Raw genomic sequence first — 12452 nt, forward strand, 5'->3', positions numbered from 1 at the left:
AGAGGAGGGATAGATGTCAAGTGGATGAGAGAGAGACAGAGACAGAGGGGGGGGGGGGGGGGACAGATCCAAAAAGACAGAACGAGAGAGAGGAGGGACAGATGTCAAGTGGATGAGAGATAGAGAGAGACAGAGAGAGAGGGGGGGGGGGGAAACAGATCCAAAAAGACAGAACGAGAGAGAGGAGGGACAGATGTCAAGTGGATGAGAGAGAGAGAGAGAGAGAGAGAGAGAGAGAGAGAGAGAGAGAGAGAGAGAGTCAAGAACATATTGAAAATAATGACATATTTTCTAATCAATGTTTAAAGTTACATATTTTAAATATTTTAGTACACATTTAAAATAATCCAGTGCTTACTTGACATTACATATTTAATACAGTTTTCTACATATTCAACTTAAGGCTGTACATAATTATCTAGTTCAATGCATATATAAAATAGTTCACTACATGCTTAAAATAGTTGAGTACATAACATAACTTCAAGTTCTCACAATAGGGAATATATACCGACCGACCCCCCCCCCCCCCCCGACCCTGTTAACACATAATAGTATAACAACTGTTGTGAAATACAATAGGAGCGGACTCGATGTTGCTGAGCGATTTGGTTAACCCACCCAGAATAACAAGTATGTCCTTGGTCGTTGACCCGAACTGCTTTAGTATTCAGTGTACAGTTTAGCATATATATTACGTGAAGCATTAAAATGGTTAACAATGAATCACCTATATATTTTTTTTCACTGGGTTCCTAACTTCCAGTATTAACATGTAACCAATCCGGCTTTCTGTAATTAGCTAGTGGGTTTAGAAAACCCACCAAAAACCAACAACATCAACAAACAACAACAACAACAATAACAACAATAAATACATTTAAAACAAACAAAAACAATACACCTTAAAAAAACAAAAACAACAACAACAAATAACCACCATCCCCCCAAAAACCCAAACAACAAAGAAACAACCCAAGCAAACAACAAATAACAACAACAAAATTTCGATATCTTCTGCATATACAGAACAGTATACATATACATATACATATACATATACATATACAGAAAAGTAATTAATTTAAGTGTTTTGTATCCCCAAAATGGTTATAATTATTTGCGAAGCAAAATTGTTTTTTTTAACACATTGGGTGGCGCTTAATTCATTTCCAGGTGTATATATGAACTAGGGTTAGGGTAAAGAACGATAAGCAACCCAGACAATGAGGTCAGTGTTATGTCGATGATTTTCTAATCTGAAGTATAAATGTAGGTTACGAGCTCTCCAAGTATGAGTGCACGCGACACATTGTTAATAGTTGGCAGATCGACATGGGGAGAGACCCTTGATACATAAGTAGGAAAGAAGATCTAGGATCGTCACTGGTAGGAGATTCAGAGGGGGCGGGGAGCAAACTCTGATCCAGAGAAAACAGCAATGTCAAGTGAATGAGAAGGAATAAGAGAGAGAGAGAGAGAGAGAGAGAGAGAGAGAGAGAGAGAGAGAGAGAGAGAGTGCTGAGAGAGAGAGAGAGAGAGAGAGAGAGAGAGAGACACACACACACACACACACACACACACACACACAAAAAGACAGACAGACCGAGACAACAGAGGCAGAGAGAGAGAGAGAGAGAGAGAGAGAGAGAGAGAGAGAGAGGAGAGAGAGAGAGAGAGAGGAGGAAAGAGGAGGGATAGATGTCAAGTGAATGAGAAAGGAGAGAGAGAGGGATGGATGGATGGATGGAAAGAAAAAGAAACATACACAGAGAGAGAGGGGGGTGGGGGGGGGGTTCCTCTGATAACGAGTCAGAATTACCAAATGTTTGACATGCAATAGCCGATAATATATTAATTAATGTGCTCGAGTGATGTTAAACAAAATAAACTTTAACTTTGTCACCATAATAACATAAACGGAGTACCTCGATATTAATCGACCTCGATCGCGCAGTAGTAAAGTCATCAGACTAATGGATGGTAGGTAATGGGTTCTTACCCCGGTACTTGTTCTCACCACGGGTGGGACGTAGCCCAGTAGTAAAACGCTCGATTGATGCGCGGTCGGTTTGGGATCGATCCCCATCGGTGGGCTCATTGGGCTATTTCGCGTTCCAGCCAGTGCACCACGACTGGTATATCAAATACCGTAGAATGTGCAATAATGTCTGTATGATGGTGCATATAAAATATCCCTTACTACTAATTAAAAAATGTAGCGGGTTTCCTCTCTAAAACTATATGTCAAAATAACCAAATGTTTGACATCCCATAGCCGATGATTAATAAATCAATGTGCTCTAGTGGTGTCATTAAAGAAAACAAACTTTGGTTCCCACGACTTGAGATGTAACGGTTCAACGGGCAGATGCAAGATCACAACACCGACTCTCTTACTAACAACTAACGGTACCAGTGGTCGAAATACTACCGTGACGGCCGATTTTTGCCGATTAATATCATCACCGGCAGTCAATGTTTGTTTCACCTGTCATCAATTCGGGACAGCAATGATTTTACGTTTCACACATTACTTGGAATCAATCATATTTGGTCCGGCAGATTTCGATTCGGGGCGGCATAATTTGTAAGTTGGCAGGAATTGCAGCCAATTTCGACCCCTCTAACCATCCAACCAGTGTCCTGAACAGAGAGCCCAGACAGTTGAATTGGGTGCCCAGGACAACGTGCTTGAAGCTTAATTGAAAACAGAGACACACACACAAAAAAAACCCCAATAAAAAACAGAGATAAAATTAATGTATCATTGTTAATAGTCAGATATATAGAGAATACTACACGAGCGGCCGTTAGATACCATTTATCTTACAACGATTTGTTTTAAAACGTATCTCATAAGCGAAAGCGAAATGGATACGTTTTTAAACGAGTTGTAAGATAAATGGTATCTAACGGACACGAATGTTGCATTCTATTTCTAACGCCTTTTCCAACGAAAATCTATTTACGGCCCTTGCGTTTATAGTTAACTTGTGCGTCACAGACAAGTCAATTTCAGGGTAACGTGTACGTCACGGAGTGATCGATTCGACCGTTCTTTTTTTTTTTTTCATTCGGCGGTATGGCATTGGTGACCATTCATTTATTTTAAAGAAGGACCCTCCTCCTCAGTGTGAACACTGTCAGTGTACACTGACTGTGCGGCACATTTTGGTGGAGTGTGATCATCTCAAGCCGACAAGAAATGATATATTTGGCAACAGAAATGTTTTGGAATCGTTTAAATTCCATCCAATGTTAATTGTAAAGTTTTTAAAACACTTTGACTTCTATACAAAAATTTAAGATATACTTAACTTGATTTTATATATTGTATTATACTTTCCCCCCACAGCTCCTTACACTGTGGTTTTACATGAGTCTATATAAATATGTTCATATACTTACCATTTGTGACACCCAATAGCCGATATGTATTTTTGTGCTGGGGTGTCGTTAAACAAACATTCAATCAATCAATCAATGGTCATCACCTAGGAGCAGCCAGTCGTATGTCTTTAAAATGTTATCGCACGCATACATATTAACAAGTGTGTTAAAAACAATTGTCTCACCAACGGGTGTGTAAGAAACTTAATTTGTGAAATTAACAAAGTTCTGATTTTTTTTAAATTTTAAAATCCAACCCAATGAAATTATTTACTAATATAAAGCATTTAACACAAGTCCTTGTGGGTTTAATAGTACTAAGTACTGTATTTGTTTCAATTAATTGGGTTTTTTTAATTTTAATTTTGTTTGGGGGGTGGGGGGTGGGGGGTAATATCGTTGTATATTTTAAGTCGATGTCAACTATAATGAATATTACATAGTATGTTCGTTTTGTTAAGGACACCACTAGAGCACATTGATTTACTAATCATCGGCTATTGTATGTCAAACATTTGGTAATCTGACAGTCAATCAGAGACCGGCCTCGGTGGCGTCGTGGTAGGCCATCGGTCTACAGGCTGGTAGGTACTGGGTTCGGATCCCAGTCGAGGCATGGGATTTTTAATCCAGATACCGACTCCAAACCCTGAGTGAGTGCTCCGCAAGGCTCAATGGGTAGGTGTAAACCACTTGCACCGACCAGTGATCTATAACTGGTTCAACAAAGGCCATGGTTTGTGCTATCCTGCCTGTGGGAAGCGCAAATAAAAGATCCCTTGCTGCTAATCGGAAGAATAGCCCATGTAGTGGCGACAGCGGGTTTCCTCTCAAAATCTGTGTGGTCCTTAACCATATGTCTGATGCCATATAACCGTAAATAAAATGTGTTGAGTGCGTCGTTAAATAAAACATTTCTTTCAGTCAATCAGAAGAAACCCGCTACATTTTTCCTAATGCAGCAAGGGATCTTTTATATGCACCATCTCGCAGACAGAACAGCACATACCACGGCCTTTGATATAGGATATTACATAGTACTTAATACTACCAATGCTACTATTACTCCTCCTGCAGCTACTACTATTATTATTACTACTACTACCACTACTACTACTACTACTACTACCACTACTACTATTATTACTACTACTACTACTACTACTACTATTATTATTACTACTACTACTAATATTATTATTACTACTACTACTACTTCTATTACCACTATTACCACCACCACCACCACCACCACCACCACTACTACTAGTACTAGTACTATACTGGGTTTCAAAATCTTAGTTTATGCTATACATTTCTAGCCAACGTAAGCAATCATGAATATTTACTACAGTATTTTTTATAACAGCAGACACACGCTTATTGAGCTAAATATATTTATATGATCCCACAGGGGTAGAAAACTCATTATTTGTAGTTATTTAGGTCGTGGGTTGAACCAGCCGCCCGAAACTAGAGCAGATGCAAACTCCAGAACTTATCTTAATGATTCTCTTTCAGCTAAACTTATTTCCATATGAAATACTATTCGGTGCACAGACCTGTATTAAATCAGCCCACGTTCAGCTGGCTAACGTTTTGTTAACGTCCGCGTACTATTTGATAGGTTCCCATATGGTTTACCGTCTATGCGCACATTTGTTCTGCTCTGTCTCGCTGAACTCGAGCTTGTTACTGCTTTCCCGTGCGTGTAATGTTATGCGTCATTTGTAATGCTTTATCAAAACAGGGCAAATTTATTACATTTCTGTAGGACCATAACTATTCAGATGGGGAAGTCGTAGCTATTCAGGTGTGTATTTATGTGTATGTGTATTTATGTGTATGTGTATTTGCGTGTGTGTGTGTGTGTGTGTGTGTGTGTGTGTGCGTGCGTGTGCATGTGTGCGTGCGTGCGTGCGTGCGTGCGTGTGTGTATGAGAGAGAGAGAGAGAGAGAGAGAGAGAGAGAGAGAGAGAGAGAGAGATGATAAACCACATTTTACAGAAAAGTTTAAGCGCGGGTCCATAATGGTGACCTTTTGACCTCTGGTGACCTAACTAAAATATTTACATTGTTTTAAATTTTATGAATAGATAGTAGAGTCCAGTAGCGTTGATATAATGTGTCATTTTCTTTTCTATGTTGTGTATTGACTGAACTACAGACATTTTAATTATCCCTACCTCTAATTTCCACACTGTTATTAAAAACATCAACTAAGAAACCCCATTCCATAAACTATATATATATCAGGGTATTCAAAAATACCCTCAGACCTTTTGGACATTTTGTAAAATAAACACCCACTAGCTCTTGGACTAGTATGTATGCCTGTGTGTGTATGTATGTGTGTTTATGTGCATGTGTGTTTGTATGTGTGTTTGTATGCGTTCGTGTGTCTGAATGTAATATGTACGTGTGTGTAAGTATTTCTGTCTTTATGTGTGCGTTGTATGTGTTATATGTATGTGTTTGTGTGTATGTCTATGTGTGTTTCTTTATGTCTGTTTGTGTGTGTAATGTATGCATGTGTGTGTTTCTGTATGTTTATGTGTGTGTGTGGTGGATATATATGTATGATGTGTATGTGTGAATATATGAGTATATGCGTGTGTGTATGGGTGTCATGTTTGTGTGTATATGAATATGTATGTGTATGTGTGTTATATGTGTATGGTATATATGTATGTCTGTGTGTGCGTGCGTGTGTCTGTGTGTATGCGTGTATGTGTTCGTGTGTATGTGTGTGCGAGTACATGCGTGTGTTTGTGTATGATTTGATTAAGTCATATTAATTTTGAAACAAAGTATTCACACAGAAGAGTAAATGTCAATAGATTTCATACGCATACTAAACGAGGAGGGGGGAGGGGTTTGCCAGTACTTGAGAAAACCCTCGAATTTGGGCAAAACCAATAGAGATTTTGGGGCAAAATTAGCTGGCCTGTATTTCCATCATTCTACCCACAATATTCGTTATCATCCATTGCAAAATGCGTATTGATTCATTTGCAACCCTATTTATTGACAGTAATGCTAATTAATTTGAATGACTGTTGTTATCCAGATTCAGGCATTTGTGGCATGCCCATATACATTATGTGGCATGCCCATATACATTATGTGGCATGCCCATAGGAATAATAATTTTTAAAAAGGCGGAAACCACCAAAATGTTTAATAAATTACATTTTTAATATCAAACCGAATAGCAGTCCTAAATTAAAACCAACTAATATACATGGATTGGTTGCTGGGCTTGTGCGTGTTAAGATGTGTGAGTCTGTGTCGTGTGTGTGTGTATGTGTGTGCGTGTGTGTGTGTGTGCGTGTGTGTATGTACGATGTACGTACGTACGTATGTATGTATGCATGCATGTCTGTGTATGTATGTATGTATGTATGTATGTATGTATGTGTGTGCACGTGTGTGTACATGTGTGTGTGTGTTTGTGTGCAGTGTGTTTAGGTGTGTTTGTGTGCACGTGTGTGTGTGGACGCGTGTGTGTATGTTTGTGTGGACGTGTGTGGACGTGTGCACGCGTGTGTGTGTGTGTGTGTGTGCAGTGGCGTAGCGGGGGAGGGGGTACGGGTGCCATGTCCCCCAATCAAGCTTTTTTAAACTAAAATGTTATGAAATCATACATTCGTGTGTGTGTGTCCCCATCTCTCTCTCTCTCTCTCTCTCTCTCTCTCTCTCTCTCTCAAGGGCCCCCTCAGACGGGCGATCTACCACTGACCTACATCTAAATATAAGAAAGCGGAAAGTATTGTTTTTGTATTTCGCTTACGTCAATGGAAAGCGGCATTAGTTTGGCGGATTTACGTCAGAGGAACATCAGTCTTCTTATATTAACACCATATGTTCTTACAGGGGTTTTGTGGGCTTTTTTTTGTGTGATTTTTTACGAGAGAAACAGGTTGGTAACATTTGATATAGAGTGAAAATATAAACTGCGTGTATATATATATATATATATATATATATATATATATATATATATATATGTACATATATATATATATATGTATATATACAATATATACATGTATATACATGTGTATATATATATATACTCTTCAAAAGAAGAAACGCAAAACAACATTGTCGTAACATTTGGAGAATTGATTTAATTATTGAATGGTGAGTCCGATAATTACCAAATGTTGCAGGATTGTTCACAATTCACTCTAGTCCATTGTGAGTAAGTGATAGGATACACCACCAAGGTCAAGGTCATCTGGAGTCAATACCGGGTGTGGCCTCCGCGTGTGTTGACAACTGCCTGGCACCGCCTGCCCATTGAAGCAAGACCAGAGTACGGATGACGTCCCGGGGGATGGTGGCCCACTCGGCCTGCAAGGCTGCTGCCAGCTCGGGCAGGGTCTGGGGTTGTGGTTGTCGATGTCGGAGGCGTCGGTCCAACTCGTCCCATAGATGCTCAATTGGGTTCAAATCCGGTGATATCGATGGCCAAGGAAGGACATTAATGTTGTTGTTCTGTAGGAAAGCCGTTGTGAGACGTGCTGTGTGAGGCCTGGCGTTGTCATGTTGGAACACTGCGTTGGCGTTGGCCATAACTGGAACGATGTGTGGCCGGAGGATCTGGTCAATGTAGCCCTGTGCATTCAGGTTGCCCTGCACGTGGACCAGGTCAGTTCTGCCAGTGTGTGAGATGGCTGCCCACACCATGACACTACCCCCGCCGAATCTGTCCACTTCCTGCACGCAGTTTGCCGCATAACGTTCACCACGACGCCTATACACGCGACATCTTCCATCATGACGTCGGAGCAGAAATCGGGACTCGTCACTGAACCACACCTGTCTCCATCGCAGTTGAGGCCATTGTCGATGAATCTGGCACCACTGCAGTCGGAGTCGACGGTGTTGTGGTGTTAAGATGACACCTCGAACTGGACGTCTGGCACGAATTCCTACCTCACGTAGGCGGTTCCGTACGGTCTGGTCGGATATCCTGCGCAAACCTGGTATTGCTGCGGCTGTGGAGGTGGCAGTAGTCAATCGTTCCCGAAGGTGGCGTACCCGGATGTAGCGGTCCTGCCCGGGGGTAGTGACCCGTGGTCGACCGGATCTAGGGAGGTCACGTGTTGATCCATGTTGCTGGTAACGGTCCCACAGTCTGGAGATGGTGCTTGGAGACACATGGAATGCCTTGGCAACGGCCGTTCTGGATTCGCCTGTGTCTAGTCGGCCGATGGCATTGTTTCTCTGCGGTTCACTGAGACGTGGCATGTCCTGGATTGTCAACTGTCGGCCAGATACAGAGGCCAGGCAAGCGAACACCCTGCACTTTTATACTGTCGGTGTTCATGTTGCACGTGCAGACAACGCACGTGCAGTGGTGACATGGTTTGCACGTGGCTGCGTTTTTACGAATATTCACATTTTGGAACTTTATTGTACAGTAGCTGCGTTTTATCGAATGTAACCGTGGGAATGTGTTTGGGACATGCAATGACCTTATATTCACAAAGCATGAACCGGTAGGAAACATAAAATCGGAGTTATAACCCATTTGTACCCTTTTGCGTTTCTTTTTTTGAAGAGTATATATATATATATATATATATATATATATATATATATATATATTATAATAATAATAATAGTAATAAAATAAAACAACCCAACAGACAAACCCCCCCACCCCCCCCCAACAACAACCCCCTCCAAAAAAATCCCCACACACACACCCAAACCCCCCCCCCAAAAAAACAACAAAAAAAAAAAAAAAAAAAAAAAAACCCCACACACAAAAACCCCACAACAAACAAACAGAAAACCCCACCAAACATTTTAATTTTGTTAATTAAAAATAATGTGTGTTATACAATAGCAGCAAACTGAAGTCAGTCCCTTTAACTATAAAATTAATGCCAACAATCCAATACCAAACACAAGAACAATAGAGTTAGGTATATACTAAAAGGCAAACGCTATTGTGACACACAAAAGACAAAGATAATTGATGATAAGTTTGTATGAAACGACGTAACATGGAAAGAGAAATGTCCGAAGGTATGGAAACAAGCAATAGTCCATGAAAAGGGTGCACCTGCCATATGCAAATGAGCCACGTCACTAGAGGGGGTCCAGAGCGAAGTTCACAGTCAGTAACGAGTGTGTCCACCTTGAGTATTGATACAGGCCTGGCACCGTCGTCTCATTGAGGTCACTAAACGCTGGAGAAAGTTCCTGGGAATGCCATTCCAGATCCTGTTTCGCAGATGCGTGGTTCAGATCCATGCGTCTTGGCGAGGGGTTGTAACGGGTGGTCGGCCGCTAAGCCCCAGTCCCATATAAGCACGGATGGACACGGCAGTCCCGGAAAGTGCCGGATCCCGCCGGATCAAGATCCGGAACGATCCGTGCTCTTTTTGGGGTTTTTGAGCGTCGACGGTCGTCCAACGACCATCACGCCGGTGGCAACACGGCAGCTACACGGACGAACCCGTACAAACACGGACAAACACGGCAGCAACACGCAATCAACACGGCGCCTACACGGATGACAAAGGACCGTCCCGGACGGTCACGGCAGAGCGACAGACTAACACGGACTAACACGGCAGAGACACGGACAGCCCCGGATAAACACGGACCAACACGGCGTCTACACGGACCATCCCGGACCTACACGGCAGCGACACGGACCAACACGGCAGCGACACGGACCAACACGGTCCACCCCGGACCGTCAATAACTTGTATGAAAGCAGGCTGATTTTCGGTGATTCCATCATTCTGCAATCGGATCTCGAACGGGTCACATCGTATTTCAGCATATTATACATTAGCGAACAGGAGGTGGAGTTGGCCGATTGGCTCAAGGAGAATCCTATGCTGTACACGAAGAGCATGAAGGAATACAAAAACACGGCAAAGGCAGCAGAGCTTGATCTGGAGTCCGGGCCTATGCTGAAGACCTGGTACGAGAGCGTCAGGACGAAGGTCGGGAAGATGTCCGACAAGAAGAGCGACTCGGCAACAAAAGACATGAGTGACAGGGACACCTTCCTTATGCAGAACTTTGGGTTCCTGGCGTCTCACATAGCGAGAGTGAAGGGCAGACCAGCATGCAGTGTGAGTATAAATTTACATTACTAATGTGATTTTTCTTATCATTTTTTTTATTACATGATGTTATGATTGAATGTATACTTTTATAATTTTTACCAAATACTTACAGCGTGTTTTACCTTTTTGTCTTTGCAGTTGAAGCCTCGCCTGGACACGGCACTCCCCACGGTTTCCTCAGACTCAGAGCAGGAGATGGAGCATGACACCCAAGAGGGACCAGAGGAGACCGGTGACCAGTCTCCAGCACCAGAACCACCCACGTCCAAGGGGAAGTCCTGCACTGTGAGGGGAAGAAGCATTCCCACCAAATCATCATCATCACAGAAAAAGACCAGCACGCCTGTCCCAGCCCTGGACGACACCGCTGAGGTTGTGAACCTCATCAGCTCGCTTCAATCTCAGCAGGAACGCTCCGACGCTATCCAGGGACAGATAACAGGGCTTCTGTTGCGTGAACAGAGGTCGGCCACAGCTGCATGGGGGACATGGTTCGGGGCAATGGCTGCAAACTTGGACCCGACACTTCTTCCGAGGTTCTATCGTGCCAGCTTCGACATGATGTTGAGCTTTGCAGAGGAGTCCCGACAACTACAAATACCTCATGCCGGACAGCAATTCGTTCCCATGAATTTTGACGTGCAGCCCTGTCAACAGCCTCAGCAGCAGCAGTAGCACCATGATCAGACTACGTTAACAACATTGTTGACTCCCGTTCAGCAGCAACAACAGCAGCAGTATCAGCAGCAGCAACAGACTTTCTTCGGTGGTGCCCGCACCACTCCTACGTGGGACACCATGAGACCAACAGCAGGACAGAACGTCGCGTCCACGTCGACGTCGCAACCACCTCGCCCAGCCAGTACTCCAACCAGCTTGAACTCCAGCTTTCAACTGCCAAGTATTCCGGACTTCTCCAATTTAAACACAACGCCGTCTCCTGCGGGTCGACAACCAGATGGCACCTTCAACTGAACATTTGTGAATATGAACTTTGAAATGTGATTTTTAATTTTTTTTTTAACTGTGAACGTTAACTGCATTATGGACTATTGAAATTACTTGCGATTATGTTCTTTTTATTTACCTATTATATGTAATGTGTAATAAAAAAGTTTGTTTTGTTTGAAACTTAATTCACTAGGTCATTAAAAAGTTTGAAAACCGATAAAAAAAAGAAAAGAAAAAGAACTTCTCCAACTCTTGTAAGCACTAAATCTGAAAGAGTTGGAAAGAAAAAGTTGGAAAATCTATTTAAAAAAATAAGGTCCGATAGACCGAAGGTCCGATAGTCCGAAGGATTATAAACTGATTACACTTTTAATTGATCACACAATATAAATACTATTAGTATAAGGATGTTAATGTACAAAATCATTTCATCTAGGTTGAAATCATTACTCAACCACTGCATCAGCATGCTATACCCGTGTATATATATATATATATATATATAGGCTCTCTTTTTTTGCACATTGAAACGAACAATGTTTTATTTTGATATAACACTTTATTACATAACATTTCAGTTTATTATTATCACACATCACAGAATTTTGCACATATTATTATCAAATGACATTCACTTCTTAAATATCACGAAATATAAGTCCACAGAATATTGTTCATAATTATAACTCCACATCATAAAATTATAAGTCCATAGAATATTTTGTTCATGCACAATGTTCATATCATGTCGTCCTGCCAGGACACTGATCCGGCTTCTGAGCTGAAGTAGGCCCGAAGGTATTCCCGTTGGTTCTTTGCTGCCTTCGTGGTTGAGTTGGGAGGCAGCTCCGACACCCCATCTATGAGAGGGTTGTCCTTTCGCCATTCTCCTGGTATGATGTTGTGATTGTTGTCCTCCTGGTCAGCGACACTCACATGCTCATTTCTATTGCGCAGTCTCAGAAGATTGTGTAAGCAGAAGCAAGACAGCACAATGGACGTCA

At 42.0% G+C, this 12452-nt stretch overlaps 1 protein-coding gene across 1 annotated transcript; it reads left to right on the top strand.

Annotated features, from left to right (window-relative positions):
• Positions 1-10211: 10211 nt before the first annotated feature.
• LOC121370720 lies at positions 10212-11621 on the top strand. Its single transcript, XM_041496137.1, has 2 exons — positions 10212-10503; positions 10636-11621. Exons 1-2 carry the CDS (start codon positions 10261-10263, stop codon positions 11170-11172), a joined length of 780 nt encoding a protein of 259 aa, XP_041352071.1. The 5' UTR covers positions 10212-10260; the 3' UTR covers positions 11173-11621.
• Positions 11622-12452: the final 831 nt, after the last annotated feature.

The sequence above is a fragment of the Gigantopelta aegis genome, chromosome 4 (genome assembly GCF_016097555.1).
Source record: "Gigantopelta aegis isolate Gae_Host chromosome 4, Gae_host_genome, whole genome shotgun sequence".
NCBI lineage: Eukaryota > Metazoa > Mollusca > Gastropoda > Neomphalida > Peltospiridae > Gigantopelta > Gigantopelta aegis.

Excerpts from the sequence above, each read along its gene's own strand:
- LOC121370720 (XM_041496137.1), top strand. The coding sequence starts at position 10,261 with ATGCTGTACACGAAGAGCATGAAGGAATACAAAAACACGGCAAAGGCA. Across the intron at positions 10,504-10,635 it reads AGGGCAGACCAGCATGCAGT|TTGAAGCCTCGCCTGGACAC; the intron begins GTGAGTATAAAT and ends TTGTCTTTGCAG.